At 45.0% G+C, this 27,573-nt stretch overlaps 1 protein-coding gene across 2 annotated transcripts in view; it reads left to right on the plus strand.

Moving 5' to 3' along the window:
- The window catches only part of LOC121561391 (raftlin), an 88,210-nt gene that overhangs the window by 3,716 nt on the left and 56,921 nt on the right, over positions 1 to 27,573 (plus strand). For both annotated transcript variants that reach the window (XM_045226173.1, XM_045226174.1), the window contains exon 2: positions 5,810 to 5,976. In XM_045226173.1, coding sequence (XP_045082108.1) covers positions 5,832 to 5,976 — 145 coding nt within the window. In that variant the 5' untranslated portion in view covers positions 5,810 to 5,831. The remainder of the gene's footprint in view (positions 1 to 5,809; positions 5,977 to 27,573) is intronic.

Raw genomic sequence — 27,573 nt, forward strand, 5'->3', positions numbered from 1 at the left:
GTACCGTGGTAGACACAGGCAGAAGTCAGTGGTAGAGACAGAGGCAATGTAAGAGATGGGCGCGTTTTAAAGAGCGACTGCCCCTGAAAAGCAACTTCTTGTTTTGAAAACAGCCTATGTGGCATCGATGGGAGTCAAACATTTATTATATTGTCAAAATTGACTACAAAGTGTAAATAGGATAATGTTGGTCGTAAAGTCAGTCTCATCCAAAATGGAGATTTGCGAGATGATAGGAAATAATGGTATGTCACGGAATGAAGGGTACCGTAAGTTTCCCTTGGGTTGGATTTATTTCAATCCTGCCCACATGCCCACAGCTGGTAGCACCCAAGTAATCATCAATTTGGAGCACAGCTGCACGTGACCTGATCGTAATGCCCATGGTCAATTTGGTTTGACATTCGATATCCCTATGGGGCTAGTTAGGGACCATCAGTAAATTACACAATGTACATGGGACAATATTTTAAAATGTCAATAGCGCCACATTTCTATGACCTCAAAACCTCAAATCAACTATAAATTGTAGAAATAATATTTGAAAGCATTTAATGAGACAACTAAAAGATGTGCAACATGAAAATATTGTCCCATTTGCATTGTGTAAATTATTGACTGTCTCTAACTAGCCCCAGAGCTAGGCTGTCCAATGTCAACTTTGCCACAGTCACACCCCAGCCGGCTGAAGCTAACTGGTGAAAGAAGTTAGATAGCACTAGCTAGCCTAGGCGACTTCAAGACACAAGACCTGGTTAAACAATTTCAAGTTATGTAGAAGGGTGAGTGACTGTAACTGTGTAGTGTTTTGGCAGAGTGAATGTACAAACGCTTGCCACGTGCAAACTAACACACAAGAGACATCCACATTAAATCACTCTCGCTTGCCTTCAGTCATGGCCACTACATTTGATAATGACCAAGCCGAAAAACTAGGCCAAATCAGGAAGTTCAGCACCCTTTATGTTTGGAGATGGCTAACTCTTCCTTTAATCCAGTGGTCACCAACCTTTTCCGAGTCAAGATCACTTTCTAAGTCAAAATGCAAGCCGAGATCTACCACTCAGATTTTTTTAAAACATTACTAAAATAACGTAAGCCTATACAACATTAACCAATTAAAACAGTTCTGTAGCAATGATGTTTGTGCAGTAGGCTATAGGCCCAATACATTATCACTGCATATTGGCTATGCTTGAATTGCCCTGCCAATGTTCTTCTCAGACCATTTTGAAATTCTATTTAAAATTAGGTATATAATCACACTGGTATGGGTCATTTGTTGTATTTCTTGTGAGGCACAGCTTAGTGAGCATAATAATTAGCTTTTTTTATGGCCTGCATCTGATGGTCAATCTGAGGGGAGGGAAGGAGCAGCGCTGAGGCTGCCTCTCACCGACTCATCGACCTCCACTGAGAAAAGGGGACACAGTCTTCCAGCTTATGGCTAAACTCAAGTCACACTGCATTATTTCTGCCTCATACACCAATTCATGTTATTCCTATGAGGGCTGGTTGTAGCATGAGTGGAAGTAGGGAGAACGCCCCATTTATGACACAAAAGTGTTTAACAAAGTTTTGACAGTGCTGAATAACGACTTAAACATGAACTTACACATAAAAACAGCAGCTCTTTGCTGTATTTGTTGTCTCTGTCTAGTCATGGTTTTAAACGTTTTGAAATATCTTAGTACCAACTTTGCTGTGCGTTCGAGGCTTCTTTTTACAGTCTATGACTCAAGGAAACTGTGCAGACACAGTGATCTGAGCTATCTGATTGGCCAGCGGTAGGCCTATAGGTGCACTTGATTTGCCGGGTCGGCAGAGTTCTACCTTCAGACTTCCCGGAACTGTGCTCTTCACAGATTAATCTCGGTTTCAACTGTACCGGGCAGATGGCAGACAGTGTGTATCAGAGTGCCCCATGATGGAGGTGGGGTTATGGTATGGGCAGGCATAAGCTACGTACAACGAACACAATTGCATTTTATCAATGGCAATTTGAATGCACAGAGATACCGTGACGAGATCCTGAGGCCCATTGCCGTGCCACTCATCCGCCGCCATCACCTCAAGTTTCAGCATGATAATGCATGGCCCCATGTCGCAAGGATCTGTACATAATTCCTGGAAGCTGTCCCTGTTCTTCCATGGCCTGCATACTCACCAGACATGTCACCCATTGAGCATGGTTGGGATGCTCTGGATCGAAGTTTACAACAGCGTGTTACAGTTCCCGCCAATATCCGCCATTGAAGAGGAGTGGGACAACATTCCACAGGCCACACTCAACAGCCTGATCAACGCTATGCAAAGGTTGAGGCAAATGCATGAGGCAAATGGTGGTCACACCAGATACTGACTGGTTTTCTGATCCACGCCCCTACCTTTTTTTATTAAGGTATCTGTGACCAACAGATATCTGTATTCCCAGTCATGTGAAGTCCATAGATCAGGGCCTAGTGAATTTATTTCAATTGACTGATTTCCTTATATGAACTGTAAAATCTTTGAAGTTGTTGCATGTTGCGTTTATATTTTGTTCAGTGTATATCCATCCTATATAAGTACATCCAGTAACAACAAACCATTTGAACTACTATAACATCTTGCCTTACAAAGTCTTATCGCGTAAAACCTCAAATGGCATTAACTCCAAACAAAAGAAGCAAAGAAACAGTGAATCGATTGTTACTAATTCAGCAAAGAATCAATGCCCTTCTATTCAATATCGAGCCATTGTTTAGACTGTTGGTGTAACCCAAACTCCCTCGCTGTCACTCTGAAAAGCAGAGGAGATTAACCACAGCGGGCCCATAGTGGCAGAGCTCAGACAGAGCGTGCTCAGAACATGCACCTCAAACTTCTCTGAGGAGAAGTTTGAGAGGGAAAACAGTAACTCTGAAAATCATAAACATCTCACACTTCCTCTGTCAACTCTAAAAATTACTGCGGTCTCGCCTAGCTCCCCCCCGTCGTTCTCCAGGAGCCCCTCAAGTTTTTAAACATTTTCAGCCCTCTGTTTTTCTCTCTTCTCCTTTGTTCAGACTTCTTCTGCCTCTCCTGTACGCTACATCACAGAGCCTCTCTCTGGAGTTCACTGGAACTTAGACAGAGCAGAGCACATCTGAGGCAAAAGAGGGAATATTAAAAACGATGGATATTGTACTGTAGTATTCGCCTGTTTTCTTTGATGACAGAACAATTTTGATGTCATTGAGCCAAGTTGCTTTAGAGTTCAGTCTTGGGTGGCTGTTTAGGAGAAATTGAACACTTTCAGGGAAATGGATGTAGCTCTGTATTTTTGTTTATTTTGGCTTTGAAATGTGTGTTCTTGATTTGGGAACTGAGGCATCAGCCTGAGTTTAAAGACACAGAGGAGAAATTACACAATTTCCAGAGATGACTCACCGAGCTCTATTTTAAACATTTTAAAACCCATTTTAAAACCTCTTTGAAACATATTTACAAAAATACAAAACATCAGATCCTGACAGCATTCCTTGTATTCACTGGCAAACTACACGCCCCTGCAGCCCCCGCAAGGCAGGTCATAAGCCATGGGTAAAATTGTTTAGAATTACAGGAAATTAGCTGTAAAACTGCTAAATTCTCTCAGCCTCATGGCAAAATGTGTAGAATAGCAGAAAATGAGCTTACATTTTTTAAAATTCTCTTAGCCTCATTGCAAAATGTGTAGAATGGCATGAGATGAGCTATAAAACTGTGGTATGCCACTGCTTGTATTGTTATAAATGTTAAATTATATGCACACGCATTAACTTTATCAAAAAGAGACATAAAGCTTATAGATTATATGCACATACGCACATTTCATTTCATAATACCAAACACAGATGTCCATGTAGGTGTTGTAGAAGACAGTAGCTCTCATGACAACACTTTTGAATCTCTGTCATCTCCACCTTCTCCTCTCTTCTATTCAACTGGGTCTAATTACAGTGGCCTATCTCTCCAGACTCTACTTGCCATGCATTACCTAACTCGCCTCTCTAAAGAACAATCTCCAACCAGCCACCCATTTCCTATTTTTCCCTTGATTGATTCTCACCTTTTCATTCTTCCTGCTCACCTCATTAACAGAGCACCGGTTCGCTCCCATCAACTCCCCCCCTCCCATCCTCCTGTCTCCTCCGAGGTCTCTTGGATTAGTCCGCTGGCGGAGCCTGGAACGCCATATAATTAGAGGGGAACATAATAAAGAGCGTTCCTCATCAGCTGGGGGGCCAGCGCCCCCTGGACCCCCCATCCCACCCTCCCGGGTTTAATCAGCAGAGCACAATGGGATATTACCTGCGCCAGCCTGAGCCAATGGAGATGCAGCACCGCTGTCACAAGCCATTTGGGTGACGCCCGGTGCATAGGCTCTTTAGGGGCCCTATTCCATACTCTTTCACGGTTGTCTCTGTTAATTTGTCCCCCAGGGAACAAGGGCTCCGGAACCCATGAAAAATCAAGCTCATTTATGCACTTTTATTTATTTATTTGGAGCCACTTATCCAGCATGTTTTTCTTTATTGGTTTTCCCTCTGAAACTCCCTGGGGGACTGTGTGTGTGTGTGTGTGTTTGATAGAGAGATGAAGCCATTGCTCCCTCAATTGGACATGTCTTATGTTTTGGGGACTGGTGTCCAGTTATTAAACAATTTTTTTACAGCCAAGCTAATGGTTTTTTATATATATAGTTTGGACACACCTACTCATTCAAGGGTTTTTCTTTATTTGTACTATTTTTTACATTGTAGAATAATAGTGAAGACATCAAAACTATGAAATAACACATATGGAATCATGTAGTAACCAAAAAAGTGCTAAACAAATCAAAACATATTTTCAAATAGCCATCCTTTGCCTTGATGACAGCTTTGCACACTCTTGGCATTCTCTCAACTAGCTTCATGAGGAATGCTTTTCCAACAGTCTTGAGGAAGTTCCCACATATGCTGAGCACTTGTTGGCTGCTTTTCCTTTACTCTGCGGTCTGACTCATCCCAAACCATCTCAATTTGATTGAGGTCGGGGGATTGTGGAGGCCAGGTCATCTGATGCAGCACTCCATCACTCTCCTTGGTCAAATAGCCCTTACACAGCCTGGAGGTGTGTTGGGTCATTCTCCTTTTGAAAAGCAAATTATAGTCCCACTACGCACAAACCAGATGCGATGACATATCGCTGCAGAATGCTGTGGTAGCCATGCTGGTTAAGTGTGCCTTGAATTCTAAATAAATCAATGACAGTGTCAACAGCAAAGCACCCCCACACCATCACACCTCCTCCTCCGTGCTTCACGGTTGGTTAGTACATGATTCCAAATGTGTTATTTCATTGTTTTGATGTCTTCACTATTATTCTACAATGTAGAAAATAGTAAAAAGAAAAGAAAAACCCTGGAATGAGTATTTGTGTCCAAACTTTTGACTGGTACTGTATATATATATATATATATATATATATATATATATATATATATACACACACACACACACACACACACACACACACACACACACACACACAGGTGGCAGGTAGCCTAGTGGTTAGAGCGTTGGGCTAGTTGGTAGTTTGATTCCCAGAGCCAAGAAGGTGAAACATCTGTCAATGTGCCCTTGAGCAAGGCACTTAACCCTAATTGCTCCAGGGTCGCCGTTGATAATCGCAGACCCTGGCCGTGACCCCACTTTTCGAGGGTGTCTCAGGGGGAGTTGGGTTAGGCAATAAAAAAACATTTCTTTTTTTATTATTACACACACATCCATACTTACAGTAGCCCCATCTATTTCCTATGTAGGGTCCACACACACACTGGAGAGATGGGCTGTGGACTGAGGAAGCTGAAGCCATCAGAGGAGAGCAGTCCAGGGAAGATTTACTCCACCCTGAAGAGACCACAGGTGGAGACCAAGGTGGGCGTGGCCTACACCTACCACTACGTCGACTTTCTCGTAGGGAAAGACGGTAAGACGTAACTTTTAAGAGGGAATTCAGTGGTTATTTCTAGGCCATTTGAAAAATTGACTAGGCATTGTTACAGTAAGAATACCAAATTATAATGTTCTCCAACTCCCTTTTTACACACCAAAGATATCCTTAACCATCCTTAACCAAAGATATCCTTAACCATCATATTGTCCATCATATTGTTCAAGTTCAGTACCAGACATAAAACTGACGAACACAACAGGCACTCCAACCACAGAACATATTACCCTCCACCTCCACCTGTCACATAGTTAGATGGAAATACATTCCTCCACCATAATAGAATCCATCTCCTTCTCCCACCTCCTCACACACTCCCAGCCCACGGGAGGCCTTTCTTGTTGCAATCTGAGGTGTTTATGAGATGCAAGGTGGGTGTTGCTTCCTGATATCCTGAGACCTGCTCTGCTCATGGCTCAGAGGCGGGTATATGGGGTGAGCGGCAGAGACCCATGGAGGCTGGGGCTAAATATAGCCTTCACTTTATTTCCCTCCAAGAGAAGTTACAGTTCAAACGGTGTGAATGGTGGTGGGCTGGTGGGAGATGCAGTCCTCTGGAGCCGGGAGAAGCTGGGAGATGTAGCGTGCTCTGTGTCGGCTGTGACAGTTTATTAGTCTCCATTAGATAGTCACTCTGACGGGGAGAGAATGGGTACTAAGATACACCATCTGGGTGTCTGAGGCTGTATGCGTGGCTCTCTCTCTTCGCTCTTCGCCTCTCTCTCACTGTCTCTGTCTGTCTGTCTCTCGCTCGCTCTTTCTCAGTTCTCTGCCTCGCTCTGTTTTAAAGCTGTGTCTGTTTATGTCTCATAGGAGTATATTGAGTCGTTGTAGTTGTGTCCCTGTAGTGATTGGGACTGTCTGAAAATCCTTACATTACCTAAGCAGTTTTCCAGGGTAACTGTTGGGGGATAACTTACTGTATGTGATTATATTGTACCAGGCATGTGACTAGGCTACAGGGAGTTTCACAGTTCCTGCCACTGTTAGTTCTGTTTCCTAGAAAATTCACAACATTTAATATGATTACAGAAGTGCACTATACGTACTCATGGCTGTACAGTCGTGGTCAAAAGTTTTGAGAATGACACAAGTATTGGTCTTCACAAAGTTTGCTGCGTCAGTGTTATGAGATAGTTTTGTCAGATGTTACTATGGTATACTGAAGTATAATTACAAGCATTCCATAAGTGTCAAAGGCTTTTATTGACAATTACATTAAGTTTATGCAAATAGTCAATATTTGCAGTGTTGACCCTTCTTTTTCAAGAACTCTGCAATCCGCCCTGGCATGCTGTCAATTAACTTCTGGGCCACATCCTGACTGATGGCAGCCCATTCTTGCATAATCAATGCTTGGAGTTTGTCAGAATTTGTGGGGTTTTGTTTGTCCACCAACCTCTTGAGGATCGACCACAAGTTCTCAATGGGATTAAGGTCTGGGGAGTTTCCTGGCCATGGACCCAAAATGTCTATGTTTTGTTCCACAAGCCACTTAGTTATCCCTGTTGCCTTATGGCAAGGTGTTCCATCATGCTGGAAAAGGCATTGGTCATCACCAAACTGTTCTTGGACGGTTGGGAGAAGTTGCTCTCGGAGGATGTGTTGGTACCATTCTTTATTCATGGCTGTTTTCTTAGGCAAAATTGTGAGTGAGCCCACTCCCTTGGCTGAGAAGCAACCCCACACATGAATGGTCTCAGGATGCTTTACTGTTGGCATGACACAGGACTGATGGTAGCGCTCACCTTGTCTTCTCCGGACAAGGTGTTTTCTGGATGCCCCAAACAATCGGAAAGGGGATTCATCAGAGAAAATGACTTTACCCCAGTCCTCAGAAGTCCAATCCCTGTACCTTTTGCAGAATATCAGTCTGTCCCTGATGTTCTTCCTGGAGAGAAGTGGCTTCTTTGCTGCCCTTCTTGACACCAGGCCATCCTCCAAAAGTCTTCGCCTCACTCACACCTGCCTGCTGCCATTCCTGAGCAAGCTCTGCACTGGTGGTACCCCGATCCCGCAGCTGAATCTACTTTAGGAGACGGTCCTGGCGCTTGCTGGACTTTCTTGGGCGCCCTTACGCCTTCTTCACAACAATGGAACCTCTCTCCTTGAAGTTCTTGATGATCCGATAAATGGTTGATTTAGGTGCAATCTTACTAGCAGCAATATCCTTGCCTGTGAAGCCCTTTTTGTGCAAAGCAATGATGACGGCACATGGTTCCTTGCAGGTAACCATGGTTAACAGAGGAAGAACAATGATTTCAAGCACCACCCTCTTTTTAAAGCTTCCAGTCTGTTATTCTAACTCAATCAGCATGACAGAGTGATCTCCAGCCTTGTCCTCGTCAACACTCTCACCTGTGTTAACGAGAGAATCACTGAGATGATGGCAGCTGGTCCTTTTGTGGCAGGGCTGAAATGCAGTGAAATGTTTTTTGGGGATTAAGTTCATTTTCATGGCAAAGAGGAACTTTGCAATTAATTGCAATTCATCTGATCACTCTTCATGACATTCTGGAGTATATGCAAATTGACATCATAACAACTGAGGCAGCAGACTTTGTGAATATTTGTATTTGTGTCATTCTCAAAACTTTTGACCACGACTGTATATACTAACTAGCCTGTTTATTCCAATTACTTCGGTATAAGGCCTTTGTAATGTAAATGTGACCTCTGTGTGTCTGGGTTCATGCTTTCTTGTTCTAAAAAGTGTTTTGGTCTCAGCAACAGGCTCTAACCAAACACTTTCAACTAATCAAATCGTTTAGAAAACTATGCGAATTGATGCAGAAATTAGGAGGACTTTAGGAAGATTACAAATGTTCTTGATAATTTGTTTCCAATCATGTCCATAGCTCAATTTATCTCTAAAACAGCCACCATATAGCATTGCCAGTTACTGGACCCCTACAAATCAGCTGGGCTAGACAATCTGGACCCTTTCTTTCTAAAATTAGCCGCCGAAATTGTCGCAACCCCTATTACCAGCCTGTTCAACCTCTCTTTCGTATCGTCTGAGATCCCCAGAGATTGGAAAGCTGCTGCGGTCATCCCCCTCTTCAAAGGGGGTGACACTCTAGATCTAAACTGTTACAGACCTATATCCATCCTGCCCTGCCTTTCAAAAGTATTTGAAAGGCAAGGTAACAAACAGATCCCCGACCATTTCGAATCCCACTGTACCTTCTCCGATATGCAATCTGGTTTCCGAGCTGGTCAGGGTGCACCTCAGCCACGCTCAAGGTCCTAAACGATATTATAACCGCGATCGATAAAAGACAGTACTGTGCAGCCGTCTTCATCGACCTGGCCAAGGCTTTCGACTCCGTCAATCACTGCATTCTTATTGGCAGACTAAATAGCCAAATGACTGCCTCGCCTGGTTCACCAACTACTTCTCAGATAGAGTTCAATGTGTCAAATCGGAGGGCTTGTTGTCTGGACCTCTGGCAGTCTCTATGGGGGTGCCACAGGGTTCAATTCTCGGGCCGACTCTATTCTCTGTGTATATCAATGATGTCGCTCTTGCTGCTGGTGACTCTCAGATCCACCTCTACGCTGACGACACCATTTTGTATACATCTGGCCCTTCATTGGACACTGTGTTAACAAACCTCCAAATGAGCTTCAATGCCATACAAGACTCCTTCGTAGCCTCCAACTGCTCTTAAACGCTAGTAAAACTAAATGCATGCTCTTCAATCGAACGCTGCTTGCACCCGCCCGCCCGACTAGAATCACTACCTAAGCGGGTCTGACTTAGAATATGTGGACAACTACAAATACCTAGGTGTCTGGTTGGACCGTAAACTCTCCTTCCAGACTCACATTAAGCATCTCCAATCCAAAGTTAAATCTAGAATCGGCTTCCTATTTCGCAAACAAAGCCTCCTTCACTCATGCTGCTAAACATGCCCTCGTAAAACTGACTATCCTACCGATCCTGTATTTTACAAAATAGCTTCCAACACTCTACTCAGCAAATTGGATGTAGTCTATCACAGTGCCATCTGTTTTGTCACCAAAGCCCCATATACTACCCACCATTGTGACCTGTACGCTCTCGTTGGCTGGCCCTCACTACATATTAGTCGCCAAACCCACTGGCTCCAGGTCATCTATAAATCACTTCTGGGCAAATCCCTGCCTTATCTTAGCTCATTGGTCACCATAGCAACACCCACCCGTAGTATGCATTCCAGCAGGTATATCTCACTGGTCATCCCCAAAGCCAACACCTCCTTTGGCCGCCATTCCTTCCAGTTCTCTGCTGCAAATGACTGGAACGAACTGCAAAGAACTCTGAAGCTGGAGACTTATCTGCCTCACTAACTTTAAGCATCAGTTGTCAGAGCAGCTTACCGATCACTGCACCTGTACACAGCCCATCTGTAATAAGCCCACCCAACTACCTCATCCCCATATTGTTATTTACATTGTTATTTATTTTGCTCATTTGCACCCCCTATTTGCACATCATCTTCTGCACATCTATCACTCCAGTGTTAATACTAAATTGTAATTATTTTGCACTATGGCCTATTTATTGCCTTACCTCCATAACTTACTACATTTGCACACACTGTACATAGATTTTATATTGTGTTATTGACTGTACTTTGTGTTTATCCCATATGTAACTCTGTGTTGATGTTGTTTTTATCGCACTGCTTTGCTTTATCTTGCCAGGTCGCAGTTGCAAATGAGAACTTGTTCTCAACTGGCTTACCTGGTTAAATAAAGTTGAAATAAATAAAAAACTTGCGCTGCCGTGTCACAATATCTGGTACTCTGGTCCTGGATCTTGGACCCTCTACTCATGCAGGTCCAGGATTAATTTCAGCCATAGTTCGTTTACATTTCACAAATGCTTTATATGTGAAAGCACCCATAGATAAATGACCAAATGATAGGGGGCCATACTGAACCACATGAAGACCGGACCAAGAGATGAAGAGCAATGTGTCATGAGCTTCTGTTAATAAACTGCCACTGTAAATGCCAGGCAGCCTCAGCTAGCAAGCTATAACCCCACGTTTTATATCAGTTTATTGCACACATTCAAGAACATGGCCATGCTGCTACCCTTCATTTACCTCAGAAAATGGCTTTGAAACAAAGAGGCAAGAATTATTTGATATTAACACCATGACCCCATAGGGAAAGGATCAACTGAGTGCTGTGCTAACCGGTGTGGAAAGAAGCCATCTCACCGTACACACAGAGAAAGGTACTTGGAGTCCTTGGCACGTATTTTATTTCCGAAAATGTGATTTCAAATGTTTAAAATGTCAAGAGGATGAAAAATTGAAAACACACTTATGATAGTCTCCGGTAGACAGCATATACTGTAGCTACAGAGATTTCATCTTGGCACCAGACACAATATTTATATGCAAAACTCCCAGAGCCTGAAGTCCTCTTGTTAATATAAGCTTTTCTCACCGCTCCGTGTGACTGACGTGTAGAAGCAGCGGCGTTCCGCCTGTGCTCTGATCAGAAGCGTGAATACGGAGCACGGAAATTAGAGGTCAGTGGAATTTCGGAACACCGTAGTGTGTTCTGAGTGGAGATTAGCCCCTGGATGCGGGGAGCCAGAATTTATCCCTGTTCAGCACTCCGAGAGGAGGAATTGAACCGCGGTTGGTTTCTCGGGGAATGACATTGAAGTGAATTCACGGTCATCAGGTTTTACATTAGATTTCCATTATATTGTCACTGCATGGTTGAAGTGTTTGCATGGCACAGATGAAACACGCTCGATTCATTCAAATATTGTTAAAGAATTATAATGTAGATATGACCTAAACAGAAAATACATGCTTAGGGTAGAAGTTGACCCCAACCCCAGATCTAGGATCCGATGACCTTATACCCCCTAACCCTAACATTAGAGGTATGAAAAATGAATGAGCCTCTAGTCCTACCAATGGTTATGGGTATTTTCTATTCCAAGACATGTACATGTAGGATGCACATCTGCCTTAAAGTGCAAATGTTGATGATAGTGATGGAAACCTCTGGTGGTAATGGTCGGATTAACATACTCTGTCAATCAATAAATCACGGATGGCTTTGGATAGCAGACAGCTCCTACTAGGTTAAATCGGTAACCAAATACACTGAGTGTACAAAACATTAAGAACACCTTACTAATATTGAGTTGCACCCCTCCCCCCCCTTTGCCCTCAGAAACAATCATCGGGTATGGACTCTACAAGTGTGTAAAAGTTACACAGGGATGTTGGCCGATGTTGATGCCAAGGCTTCCTACATGTGACAAGTTGGCTGGATGTCTTTTTGGGTGGTGGACATTCTTGATACACAGTGGAAACTGTTGAGCGGAAAATCAGTGCATTGCAGTTTGACACAAACCAGTGTGCTGGCACCTACTACCATACCCTGTATAGGCATTTTAATATTTTGTTTGCCATTCAGCCCTGAACGGCACACATTTACATAATCATGTTAGTTGTTAACTGTCCTCCCCAATACACTAAGAAGGATTTAGCAAGTGACATAATAAGGGATATAGCATTCACCTGGATTAATAATATAATATAATAATATAATAATAATAATAATATGCCATTTAGAGAGTTTATCACTGGTAGTCCACCTGGTAGTCTATGTCATGGAAAGAGCAGGATAATGTTTGTACACTCAGTGTAGGAGTTTAACTATTTGTAAATATTCACATATATATACACCTTTGGAGTGATCAGGAGGCATAAGTGTAATGGTATAAGCAACAGGTATGATATTATGCTGACTAAGTAGTGCTGAATATTCCTTACTATTGCTTTGGACCACTCAAGCAGTCGAATACCAGCCTATTGTTTTTGAAGAAAATCTGTTCGAGCAGCATTAAAAAGTCTGACATTGTAAAACTCAGCAGGTTCCTAATCATTAGGCTTCAAACAAGAGCAACTGCTGACAACGGTTTCATCAACAGGAAACGCAGACTTCTGTACAGTTCCTTCCTCCCCCTCTCTCTCTACGTCCTATATCTGAGCCTGTGTCTGAGGCAATATGTTTTAGATTAGCCCTGATTCTACAGAAGGAAATTCTTCTTATTCTGCAAATACTGTTTCCTGTGTCTAAGGGTCTATCTTCTGTGGTGAACGGAACCTCATTTGCTATGTGAAACATGTGTACATACAAATATGTTCCCTCTCCTTTGTGGAGGCAAATAGTCTGCTAAGGATTTGGTTTTACTGGCAGCCCAGATATAAACCTTTCTTATTTAGCTTTCAGGAGAGCTCTCTTTCCCTCTCTAGAGGTGTGTGGGGTGTGTGTGCATTATGTGTTTGTATATATACTGTAAGAATGTGTGTGTTTGAGTGCCTGTTTTTACCAACCCCATTTTCTATCCTAGCTTCCATCCTCTTCCCGCTACTCTGATACACAATACCCCCTATACGCCCCCTCACAGCTTTATTGGGTCTTATTGTCCTGTTGCTCTGATCCAATATGACAGTATTGATTGTGTTGAAATGCAATCTAGGCATAGCTAGCAGAGGAGTAAACAAGCTAAATTTAACAAAACACCTCTGCCCAAGCCTTCACACACAACCCAAATGAGCAACAATTATATTTGTCTGCTGTAAAAAGAGAATCTATTGTATACTCTCATGGCTATTCATGGACTTTATAAAGAAGGCATTGGGTTGTTGCTCACCATTCACAGGAAGCGTCCTTATTCTGGAGAATCTTGACCTCACTTCCTGAAAGCTAGGTTTTGAAAATGTCTGTTTTCAAAGAAAATCTTGGTTGAAGGTTCATTTCAAGGTTCATGAGGCACTAGTTTTCTGTGAAAGCTTTCAAGGTTCATGAGGCACTAGTTTTCTGTGAAAGCTTTAAATTGGAATGACAAGATACAGAATGTACTGAGAGTGTACGCATGTGCACGCTTAGATGACAGAGCTGAACATGTACAGTTGTTTTTCATTAATCTTCATTCTCATTCTCTTAGTGGAATTCCACTTGTCATTCAAAAAATGTCACTGAATAATTTACATGCACAGCTCGAGACTGCCATGTTACTTACTGCTTATCCTACAGCCATTCTCTCCCATTAACCACTAATGTAGGGCTTCAGATGCTCTGGAGCTGTTTAGAACTCATCTGAGCTGGCGTGTTATGAAACTTTTCAAAAGCATATTTGAAGTTATATCTCATTAGATCGATGTAGATATGGGGGGAGTTTTCTTCAGATTTCTGCTGTGAGAACCAACACAAGACTCCACTGATAAATAATCAACCCTCAAATAAACCTCAAGGACACACCATCAATAACGCAATAGAGTAGCCTACCCACTGATTACTTATCCTCAGCGATCGACAAACTTGGGAAAATGTTTGCTAAACGGTGTTCATTCGACTCCGTTGGGCTATCTGGGTTCTCTGAAAACCACACAAAGGAAAAGTATCGTATTGACAAAATATCTTCTCTAAATAGTAATGTCAATGTTTGAGCCTACCTCACCAGCACACACTGGTTGTGTGTGCTCTCTCCGAGAGCCTGTCTCTCATACTGTGTAAACTGAGTCAATCGTACATGGCACTATTCGTCTGTATCTGTTCTCTTTAATAATATATTAATATGTTTTTCAGTCATTCTCCTGCATTTCTACTTATTTCATCATTCATGGGAATACGGGTCCTGTCCTTCAAGAATTCAGTACGTTGCTCGTGATGTATGTAGGTATCACAGCGTCAATTATATCTAATAATCCTCTATATGTCTATAGCAATCTGTTCTGGTAATTTAGAAACAAAAGATGGAGGTGTTCCGCAGGCACTGTAGGCAATTAATTATAATAAAGATCATAGACACATTCCGTGATTATTGCAGATCTGTCTCATATTTCACTCATACATCTGAGTTGTTAGCGAGGTCCCAGGCATTGTTTCCATGGGTTCAATCATTATAGTGCCTGGGATGGTTTCCATGACGATCTACCACCTGTTGTCTGGTGGAGCTCCCATCTGCTGGGAGACTGAGGTGTGAGGACTTTCTGTAATGGGAGTTAATGACTACTGAAGAGGGTGTGGATGATAGAGTATCTGTTTATTCATTTAGGATAGCCTCTCTTGATGTATCCCACTGGCCCCTTCAGACTCAGTCTGGGGAATCAGTTAGAGTTTGGGGTCCTCTTGTTTCCCATATGTCTCCCTAACTTTTGTTACGGCTAATACTAGTGCATCTCTATGTAAAATATGAGGAAGAGTAGCGTTATTTATTAATGGTATGTAAAAAACGAGATGATTCACACCATGTATGCAGGTGCAGACACGTTTTACAGTGCCGGCTGCACATAGAAGTGGATCATCCACTCTATACAGTTGTGAAAACACTTAGTGCCTTCAGAAAGTATTCACACCCCTTGACTTTTTTCACATTTTGTTGTGTTACAGCCTGAATTTAAAATTGATAATATTGAGATTGTGTGTTGCTGGCCTACACACAATACCCCATAATGTCATAGTGGAATTATGTTTTTAGACATTTTTACAAATTAATTAAAAATGAAAAGCTGAAATGTCTTGAGTCAATAAGTATTCAACCCCTTTAAAATTAGCTTAACAAGTCACATAATAACTTGCATGGACTCACACTGTGTGCAATAATAGTGTTTAACATGCTTTTTGAATGACTACCTCATCTCTGTACCCCACACGTACAATTATCTGTAAGGTCCCTCAGTCGAGCAGTGAATTTCAAACACAGATTCAACCACAAAGACCAGTAGGTTTTCCAATGCCTCGCAAAGAAAGGCACCTATTGGTAGATGGGTAAAAAGAAAGAAAGCAGATGTTGAATATCCCTTTGAGCATGGTGAAGTTATTAATTACACTTTGGATGGTGTATCAATACACCCAGTCACTAAGATACAGGCGTCCTTCCTAACTCAGTTTCTGGAGAGGAAGGAAACCGCTCAGGGATTTCACCATGAGGCCAAGGTTACTTTAAAACAGAGATTAATTGCTGTGATAGGAGAAAACTGAGGATGGATCAACAACATTGTAGTTACTCCACAATACTAACCTAAATTACAGAGTGAAAAGAAGGAAGCCTGTACAGAATAAAAAATATTACAAAACATGCATCCTGTTTGCAATAAGACACTAAAGTCAAACTGCAAAAGGTGTGGCAAAGAAATCACTTTTTTTTCCTGAATACAAATCGTTATGTTTGGGGCAAATCCAACAAAACACATCACTGAGTACCACTGTTAATATTTTCAAGCATGGTGGTAGCTGCATCATGTTATGGGTATGCTTGTCATCGGCAATGACTAGGGAGTTTTTTAGGATAAAGATAAACGGAATAGAGCTAAGCACAGGCAAATCCTAGAGGAAAACCTGGTTCAGTCTGCTTTCCAACAGACACTGGGAGATAAATTCACCTTTCAGTAGGACAATAACCTAAAACATAAGCCAAATATACACTGGACTAGCTTACCAAGATGACATTGAATGTTCCTGAGTGGCCTAGTTACAGTTTTGACTTAAATCGGCTTGAAAGTATATGGCAAGACTTGAAAATGGCTGTCTAGCAATGATCAATAAACAACTTGACAGAGCTTGAAGACATTTTTAAAGAATATTGTGAAAATATTGTACAATCTAGGTGTGCAAAGCTCTTAGAATTACCCAGAAAGACTCACAGCTGTAATCGCTGCCAAAGGTGATTCTAACATGTATTGACCCAGAGGTGTGTATACTTATGTAAATTAGATTTCTGTATTTCGTTTTCAGTACATTTGCAAACATTTTTAAAAACATGTTTCACTTTGTCATTATGGGGTGTATGTAGATGGGGAGAAAATTGTTTATGTAATCCATTTTGAATTCAGGCTTTAACACAACAAAATGTGGAATAATTTAAGAGGTATGAATACTTTCTGAAGGCACTGTATGTGGTTTTTCAAGAGGCCTGCGCTTAGCTGAAAAACATGTAACACCTCAGTGATATTTTTAGGCTGTCACATTTTATCATCGAACATATTCGAGTTCACAGCCTTTGAGATGGGGCTTGTACTGAGCCCTGAGGTATACCACTACATTGTGTACTATTGCACTGAGGTGCTCTTTATACATACAGTACAAACACAGACGGTAGGCATTATAGATGAACCCTGGAGGATCACATTCACCATGTTTTCCTAAGAAGTAATACCATCACAGCTGGAGCTGTGGTCGTTGGTATCCCTCCCCAAAACATTCTCATACATTATATAAACCAAGAACAGAAGTAAAGAAGATGATGGACTTGAGAGTAAACAGAAATGCATTTGATGCCAGGAACAGGGTGCCTGTAAATAAGGAATGGAAATCTAGCCTTGTTGAAGGGGTCTAATCCTTACGTTAACCACAAGCTACTTTTTCTAATTCTAATCTCCATATTTTACTATTCTAATTTTGGATCTTCCAATCAATTCACGTCAAATATTTATCTGATTCAAGTGTGGCTTCTTTCAATGGAACCCTAATGTCAGAAAATGTTATGGAAATGGACTCGAACCTAAAGTGAGGAAGGGGAAACTCATGTACTGTTGTGGTGCCAGACCTGGGCTCAAATAGTATTTGAGATCTTGAGTGTTTACTTGATCCTGCCTGGAGTGCCAGGTGGGCAGGGTTTTCACTTTTGGGACTATTTCAATTGGTTCAATTGCGCCAGGCAAACACAGCTAAAGTATTTGAAAGATTTAGAATACTATTTGAACCCAAGTCTGCTGTGGTACACAGCTGAATGTCGTCAATGGATTCATATGGGCATTGATAAACGCCTGCTCATTTAACACTGCTTGTCTCTCAAGAGCTGCCCGTCTCCGAGCAACAGGGCTGTCAACGGATCTACTTTCTCAACAAAACTCGCTTTGGAGACTTCCTGTCAAGCAAATCTGATGGAGGGAGAGACTTATTTCCAGAGAGCCCTTTTTGTTATTTATAAACCTTTTTACTGGCTGAACAAATTACAGGTAGTTTTCCTTCCATCAAGTCGCCGAGCGCCTTTTCATTTAGCTGTTGTAAAGTACAGTGTTTAGACATTTAAAGAGGGAGCTTTTGATTTACTCTTTGTGCTTTTCCACTCTTTTATAGGCTTATGTGGGGTTGTGCTGAGATTGGAAGTAGCATGGGGATGCATATGTACATGGGGATCTACAGAGGGAGGCTTAAATGCACTGTCTAGACTTAAAAGTACAATTACATTTGCATTTTAGCAGTCCTTGTTGGAGACTCACTGCCTAGTCAAACGACACACTAAACCGAAGCTCCTCACCGATTCTGCCTGCTTCGGACTGGTCCAGTCTCTTGATGACTGTCTACTCTTCCCATGATGCAGTCTGTAAGCTGTCATAAGACTGACATAACCTGTCACAACATCTAGCAGGCTAACAGTGACTCTTCCTCCCTCTGGAACATGACCCCTGGCAGAAGTTCAGTTTTAAATTATTAGAATGTGTCATCTTCAACACTGTATCTGAGAAGGAAACAGGAGCAGATTGTCTCCAGGTTATCTCCCACTTCGCCAGAACACAAGGTGTGAATGCCTGTGTGTGTGCGTGCGAGCGAGGGAGCATACATGTGTGTGCGTGTCTGTATCTTTGTGTGTGTTTGAGAGATTGTGTGCTTACCTGGGTTGGTGTGCCTAAGTCTTAGAGAGTGTGCATTTTTGTTCACCTCTGAGCTAGTGGCGGCCAATGCACGGCACCAGCAGGCCTCTTACAATGACTCATTAGTTAGGTAATTAAGGCACAAGGCTGTGCCCCCGGGCTCCACAGTGGAGCACTGTGAGCTAGGACTGCTAATGATACTGCTAGGGCCAGCGCAGAGAGAGATGGAGGGAGAGTATGGTCCATAGGTTCTGCTCTCAACAAAGGAGGGGAGAGTGGTGGGGGGAAGAAATGGGGAGACGTGCGGACAGGGGACCTGCCGGCATTTTCATTATGTGTCTATGAAAGCTAATGGCACAGGGCAGGGCCTGCAGAGGGGAGACGGGTCCAGAGGTTGTGCTCAGTGGAAAGAAGGGTTCAGTGAGACAGAGTATTTTTAATTGGACACAGATGAGGGTATGAGCACTTTGGATGCTTATACAGCAAGGGTGGGTTAACACATACTTTAAATGGTCTTCTGTGGTAATTTATAAGGACCTTATATTATGTAGTATTTATGTAGGCTTTATGAACTGCCGTAGACCCCATAGGTATTCCCACAATACACAACCATGTACTCCCGTTAGGGGAGAAGTAGAGAAAAAGTAAAGGGGTGGTGGCTATTGTCATTCTGAGCACAGTGCTATATTAGTAATTGTCATTTGGATGACATATTGTAGTATCCTAATCAAATTACAAGATGGAGGTCCCTTCCTGTATGGTTTCAGGACATTATACTCTACAGTAGGCGTCTCATTTTGTCATGCAAAACACCCATTCCACACCCTGTACTCAAAGCAGCTAACTTTTTCAATTGAATTAAATGATGCTATAATCTTCAAGTTGTTTGTATATCAGTTTGAATATGATATTGTCCATAAGCAAATTGAGTTATTAGGGTGGTAGGAAAATAAACTGTGTGTCATGGGCCTCTCACTCCACCGGGTTACCACCTTAATTTTCTTCCACTCTGCTCACCACTCTCTCTACTCAGCCTAACTAGCTCCACCTGTCCCTGCTCTGCTCTGCTCTAATTACTCTGCCAGCTGCGCTGCATTACCCACTACCTCTCCCAGTATTTAAGGCCCTGTCTTTCAGCTCTCCGGTGTCAGATCGTCTGCAAAGCTCACACCCGGAACCTGTTTGCTCGCGCTTCTGGCTCACCCTGGTTTTGTGACCCCCGGACCTGCCTGTTTATTGGATACTCTTCTGCCTCAGGAGATCCAGACCTGCTTCTGCCATTACGACTCCTGACTACTCTTCAATCCCGGTAACTCTGACCAGCCTTCTGCCTTGCTACTACGTATTTTGGATTTCCCTTGAACTGTACTGCTGCCTGGTTTCATTCCGCCCTGTTGTGTCTGTGTCTCCCCCCCCCAGGACTTCTGGACCACCCACCACCGGCTTCATAGGACGCATCGCTGCCACTGGGGGGGGCACAGACCCAGCGCATTGGACGGGATCCCTGTTACCCCTGGAGCCTTCATTCACTCCCCTACTTCCCTTTTCCCTTAAGTTTAATAAACTTTCTGGTGTGACGCAATTGTGGTCCTCTGGTCGTCTGTCTGAATCGTGACAGTACGATCTGACCATTATGGACTCAGCGCACACTTTCCCCGACATGGAAACCGATGAGCATGAGCAGCAGTTCCAGCAGCAGCAACAACAACTCGCCATGATCATTCAACTCCTCACCAACCTTACCCCAGCCAGTCTGCCCACCAGCCCAGCCCCCGAGTTACCTGCCCCGGTCATTGCAGCCGCTGCTCGGAACCCAAGATTGGAAACCCCGAGCGGTTCAACGGCGATTCAACCCAGGTCCGGCCATTCCTGACTAGCTGCCGACTTCAGTTCTCCTTGCAGCCAAGGACCTTCGCCACGGAGGGGCTAAAGTTGGGTATGCCATCACTCACCTGACGGGCCGAGCTCGACTCTGGGGAACAGCAGAGTTCGAACGTCAAACCCCCGCATGTGCAACCTTCGACCTGTTTGCTGAGGAGATGCTGAAGGTGTTTGACCTGGATTCACCCACCGCAGAGGCGTCTCGTGAACTGTTCAGTATTCGACAAGGCAGACGTACAGTCGCAGACCATTCCATCGACTTCCGAACCCTGGCTAGACGAAGTTCTTGGAACACACCATCGTTGGTGGACGCGTTCTTCCATAGTTTGGCTGACTATATCAAGGACGAGTTGGTCTCCCATGAACTGCCTTCCACTCTTGATGAAGCCATCGCACTGACTGTCAGGATCGACAGAAGGATACAGACCCGTTGTCGTGAGAGGGGGGCGCCAAGGTCCACCTACTACCGGCATTCGGAGAGATCCGACTGGGCTCCTGTCATCTACTGCCACTCACCCAGGTCAGCTTGATCAGTCTGAGCCTATGGAGATTGGGCGAGCCTCCCTCACTCCTGCAGAGCGCCAGCGCCGCTTCACCTCAAACCTCTGCCTCTATTGTGGAGGTGATGGACATCGTGTGGTAACCTGCCCTTTAAAGGGCCGAAGCTCACCGGGCGTAGGGGGAGTCCGGTTGAGTTCAATGACCATCCAGTCCTCCGACCGCAAACCCCTGCTGCAAGTTCACCTCCGCCTCTCTGACTCAACTCACACCCTGGCTGCTCTGGTGGATTCTGGCGCCGAAGCCAACATAATGGACATCAAGCTGGCACGCCAACTGGGACTGGAGAACCTCCGTTTGACACCTCCTATTCCTGCCCGGGCACTGGACGGACACTTACTCGGATCGGTCACTCATGTCACGGCCCCCGGTCTCGATGGGTCTGTCCGGAAACCATCAAGAAACTATCCAGTTTCACCTGCTCCCCTCTCCAGGCCAACCCCTCATCCTGGGTTACCCATGGCTCCGCCCGGCACAACCCTCAGCTCGACTGGGTGACCGGGGTGATCAGGGAGTGGGGAGAGGACTGCCACCGAACCTGCCTGCTTGCTGCCGCACTACCCCCTCGGCCAGTACCTACTAACTCCGCTCCTGACCTCTCCAATGTCCCAGAATGCTACCATGGTCTCAGGGAGGTGTTTAACAAAGCAAGAGCCACATCTCTGCCCCCTCACCGACCGTACGACTGTGCCATCGACCTCCTCCCTGGAACAGCTCCTCCAAGGGGTCGTCTTTATTCGTTGTCTGCTCCTGAAAGAAAGTCCATGGAGGACTACATCAATGGCTCGCTGTCCGCAGGATTAATCCGTTCATCTTCATCTCCTGCTGGTGCTGGCTTCTTCTTTGTGGGGAAGAAGGACGGATCTCTTCGCCCCTGCATCGACTACAGGGGACTCAACGACATCACAGTGAAAAACCGTTACCCTCTGCCTCTGCTCACCTCTGCTTTTGAGTTGCTCCAGGGAGCCACTGTTTTTACCAAGTTGGATCTCAGAAACGCTTACCACCTAGTGCGGATCCGGGAGGGAGATGAATGGAAAACCGCATTCAATACACCAACAGGCCACTACGAGTATCTGGTTATGCCTTTTGGCCTCACCAATGCTCCTGCTGTGTTCCAGGCTCTAGTGAATGATGTACTGCGGGACATGTTAAACAAGTTTGTCTTCGTTTACCTGGATGACATCTTAATTTACTCCAGAAACCTGTCTGAACACACCCGCCATGTCCAGCAAGTCCTTCATCGTCTTCTGGAGAATTCCCTCTACGCCAAGGCAGAGAAATGTGAGTTTCACGTCAAGACAGTGGCCTTCCTGGGGTACATAGTGGCAGAGGGAAGTATCCAAATGGATCCTGCCAAAGTATCAGCAGTCACTTCATGGCCAGTTCCGGAGAACAGAAAGAAGCTGCAACAGTTTCTGGGGTTTGCTAACTTCTATAGGAAGTTTATCCGGAACTACAGTACCGTTGCTGCCCCTCTCACTGCTCTAACCAGCACCAAGCAACCCTTCACCTGGACCCCAGCAGCCGACAAAGCCTTCAGTACCCTCAAGGTGAGGTTCACCTCCGCTCCCATCCTCCAGATGCCTGATGTGGACCGGCAATTCATTGTGGAGGTGGACGCCTCGGATGTGGGGAGTTGGTGCTGTGATTTCTCAGTGGGCTGCGGAGGATAGGAAGCTCCATCCCTGTGCCTTTTTCTCACGTCGGTTGTCCCCCTCTGAGTGCAATTACGACATAGGGAACCGTGAGCTGCTGGCTGTGAAGCTTGCCTTGGAGGAGTGGCGTCACTGGCTGGAGGGGTCCACCATTCCATTTCTCGTTTGGACCGATCATAAGAACTTGGAGTACATCCGCACGGCCAAACGGTTGAACTCCAGGCAGTCCCGCTGGGCCCTGTTCTTCACCAGGTTTAATTTCACTCTGTCATACCGGCCTGGATCACGCAACACCAAGCCAGACGCCCTCTCCCGTCAATTCCAGAAGGATGACACCCCCTCCAAGGACCCTGTGTCGATTCTGCCAAGTCCCTGCATCGTTGCAGCTCTGACCTGGGCTGTTGAGGAACAGGTGCTGGAGGCTCTCCGTAACCAGCCAGGTCCCAGCACTTGCCCAGCTGACCGCCTTTTTGTCCCCCGAAGACCTGAGGTCCCAGGTCATTCAGTGGGGACATGACTCCCGCCTAGCTTGTCACCCTGGCTCCACCCGCACTTACAACCTGCTCGCCCAGAGGTTCTGGTGGCCCTCTCTGAGGAAGGATGTACGGGAATTCGTCCAAGCCTGCCCCATCTGCAACCAACACAAGTCGTCCTGCCAGCCCCCAGCCGGATTGCTGCAGCCCCTGCCTGTGCCCAGACGTCCCTGGTCTCACATCGCCCCTTGACTTTGTCACGGGGCTGCCCCCTTCAAGTGGCATGACCGTCATTCTCACCATCGTTGACCGTTTCAGCAAGATGGCACACTTCATTCCCCTCCCCAAGCTCCCAACCGCCAAGGAGACCGCCCAGGTGGTCCTGGAACACGTCTTCCGGATCCACGGACTGCCAAAGGATGTTGTTTCTGACCGTGGTCCACAATTCTCCTCCGCTTTTTGGAAGGAGTTCTGTCACCTGCTGGGAGCCACAGTCAGTCTGACTTCCGGATTCCATCCCCAATCCAATGGGCAGTCAGAGCGGGCTAATCAGGAGCTCGAGAAGGCACTGCGATGCATGACTTCACGCAACCCCCACTCCTGGTCGCAGCAATTGACATGGGTGGAGTACGCACACAATTCTCTGACCTGCTCTGCCATCGGTATGTCCCCTTTCCAATGTGTTTATGGATACCAGCCTCCTCTGTTTGCCAGCCAGGAGGAGGAGGTTACTTGCCCATCTGCACTTGCTTTTGCCCGTCGATGTCGCCGCACCTGGTCACAAGCCCGAGCCACACTCCTCAGGTCCGTTGCCAGCTACACTACCGGGGCCAACCGTCGGAGAATTCCTGCTCCCACCTACCATGTTGGTCAAAGGGTGTGGTTGTCATCGAAGAACCTGCCACTCAGGGTGGAGTCGCAGAAGCTGGCACCTCGGTTCATTGGCCCATTCCCTATCATAAGAGTGATTAGCCCAACTGCTGTCCGGCTCCAACTGCCTAATTCCCTGAGGGTGCACCCCACTTTCCATGTGTCTAAGATTAAGCCCATCCATGAGAGTCCGCTGGTCCCTGCTGCGCCTGGTCCTCCTCCTCCACGGCTCGTCGATGGTGGTCTGGTTTACACCGTCCGCCGCCTGCTTCGGTCCAGACGGAGGGGTAGGGGTCTCCAGTACCTCATTGACTGGGAGGGCTATGGACCTGAAGAAAGGACCTGGGTGCCAGCTAGTCGGATTGTGGATAGGACTCTCATCACCGCTTTCCACCAACGGCATCCTGATCAACCTGCAATCCGTAGGGGCCGCCCCAGAGGGGTCCCTAACCGTCCGGCCCGCTCGGCTTCCTGTCCTGTGCCTGATCCTGTCTCGGGACCTGTCCCATCTCCCGACCACGGCCCTCCGGCTTCCTCCGAGGATGAGGACGTTCACTCGGACCGTTCGGAGGAGTTCTAGCCCTCCTCCGGCTCCCCTCCTCTCGCCCGGCGTGGTGTTGCTCTTGGGACTTCTGGGGCCGTCCCTTGGGGGGGGGGTTCTGTCATGGGCCTCTCACTCCACCGGGTTACCACCTTAATTTTCTTCCACTCTCTCTACTCAGCCTAACTAGCTCCACCTGTCCCTGCTCTGCTCTGCTCTAATTACTCTGCCAGCTGCGCTGCATTACCCACTACCTCTCCCAGTATTTAAGGCCCTGTCTTTCAGCTCTCCGGTGTCAGATCGTCTGCAAAGCTCACACCCGGAACCTGTTTGCTCGCGCTTCTGGCTCACCCTTGTTTTGTGACCCCGGACCTGCCTGTTTATTGGATACTCTTCTGCCTCAGGAGATCCAGACCTGCTTCTGCCATTACGACTCCTGACTACTCTTCAATCCCGGTAACTCTGACCAGCCTTCTGCCTTGCTACTACGTATTTTGGATTTCCCTTGAACTGTACTGCTGCCTGGTTTCATTCCGCCCTGTTGTGTCTGTGTCTCCCCCCCCCAGGACTTCTGGACCACCCACCACCGGCTTCATAGGACGCATCGCTGCCACTGGGGGGGGCACAGACCCAGCGCATTGGACGGGATCCCTGTTACCCCTGGAGCCTTCATTCACTCCCTACTTCCCTTTTCCCTTAAGTTTAATAAACTTTCTGGTGTGACGCAATTGTGGTCCTCTGGTCGTCTGTCTGAATCGTGACACTGTGCTTTAATTGTGATGAGGGAAAATGATGCTGAACAGCAGATAACAGGAATAACGTTTCACTTCTCCCTGAGTCCTAATAGCTAATTTATTCTGTGTCTATTTTTCCCCACTCAAGGTTCATGCAAATCGAATTGAACCATGTCCCCCAGCGGCGGAGTACCGAGCCCTCACGCTCAAATCTCTCAGCTCATTAATTTCCTATTTACTCATATATTTTTTAACACATTGACTGATGGAAGTGTAACAGCCAAGCTCAACGGTGCTTACATGGTACTGATGGTAGAGGGCGAATGAACAATGGTGTCATTATAGGGGATGTCAGAGTCTATACATGTCTTTATGCTGCATGGCAAGTGGGGTGTAATGATGCTAAAATGTTGTAAACATTTTGGCACTGCAACATTTCATCATTAGAGCATGTCAACATAGTGACATCTACTATTTGTAGTTAGAATATATTTCACCTGGTCTGACATTAGTTGAATAACACCTTTGATTACATATACAGTGGCTTGCGAAAGTATTCACCCCCTTTGGCATTTTTCCTATTTGTTGCCTTACAACCTGGAATTAAAATGGATTTTTGGGGGGTTTGTATCATTTGATTTACACAACATGCCTACCACTTTGAAGATGCAAAATATTTTTTCTTGTGAAACAAACAAGAAATAAGACAAAAAAAACAGAAAACTTGAGCGTGCATAACTATTAACCCCCCCAAAGTCAATACTTTGTAGAGCCACCTTCTGCAGCAATTACAGCTGCAAGTCTCTTGGGGTATGTCTCTATAAGCTTGGCACATCTAGCCACTGGGATTTTTTTCCATTCTTCAAAGCAAAACTGCTCCAGCTCCTTCAATTTGGATGGGTTCCGCTGGTGTAGAGCAATCTTTAAGTCATACCACAGATTCTAAATTGGATTGAGGTCTGGGCTTTGACTAGGCCATTCCAAGGCATTTAAATGTTTCCTCTTAAACCACTCGAGTGTTGCTTTAGCAGTATGCTTAGGGTCATTGTCCTGCTGGAAGGTGAACCTCCGTCCCAGTCTCAAATCTCTGGAAGACTGAAACAGGTTTCCCTCAAGAATTTCCCTGTATTTAGCACCATCCATCATTTCTTTAATTCTGACCAGTTTCCCAGTCCCTGCTGATGAAAAACATCCCCACGGCATGATGCTGCCACCACCATGCTTCACTGTGGGGATGGTGTTTTCGGGGTGATGAGAGGAGTTGGGTTTGCGCCAGACATAGCGTTCCTTGATGGCCAAAAAGCTCAATTTTAGTCTCATCTGATCAGAGTCTTCTTCCATATGTTTGGGGAGTCTCCCACATGCCTTTTGGCGAACACCAAATGTGTTTGCTTATTTCTTTCTTTAAGCAATGGCTTTTTTCTGGCCACTCTTCCGTAAAGCCCAGCTCTGTGGAGTTTATGGCTTAAAGTGGTCCTATGGACAGATACTCCAAAGTCCGCTGTGGAGCTTTGCAGCTCCTTCAGGGTTATCTTTGGTCTCTTTGTTGCCTCTCTGATTAATGCCCTCCTTGCCTGGTACGTGAGTTTTGGTGGGCGGCCCTCTCTTGGCAGGTTTGTTGTAGTGCCATATTCTTTCAATTTTTTTATTATGGATTTAATGGTGCCCCGTGGGATGTTCAAAGTTTAGGATTTTTTTTTTTATAACCCAAACCTGATCTGTACTTCTTCACAACTTTATCCCTGACCTGTTTGGAGAACTCATTGGTCTTCATGGTGCCGCTTGCTTGGTGGTGCCCCTTGCTTAGTGGTGTTGCAGACTCTGGAGTCTTTCAGAACAGGTGTATATATACTGAGATCATGTGACAGATCATGTAACACTTAGATTGCACACAGGTGGACTTTAATTAACTAATTATGTGACTTCTGAAGATAATTGGTGCACCAGATCTTATTTAGGGGCTTCATAGCAAAGGGGGTGAATACATATGAACGCACCACATTTCCGTTATTTATTTGTAAGATATTTTCTGAAACAAGTTATTTTTTTTATTTCACTTCACCAATTTGGACTATTTTGTGTATGAATCACATGAAATACAAATACAAATCCATTTAAATGACAGGTTGTAATGCAACAAAATAGGAAAAATGCCAAGGAGGATGAATACTTTTGCAAGGCACTGTAGCTCATATGATATAATTAAGTGATAATGCCTGAGAAGCCGGTGTT

This window comes from Coregonus clupeaformis, chromosome 17, assembly GCF_020615455.1.
Source record: "Coregonus clupeaformis isolate EN_2021a chromosome 17, ASM2061545v1, whole genome shotgun sequence".
NCBI lineage: Eukaryota > Metazoa > Chordata > Actinopteri > Salmoniformes > Salmonidae > Coregonus > Coregonus clupeaformis.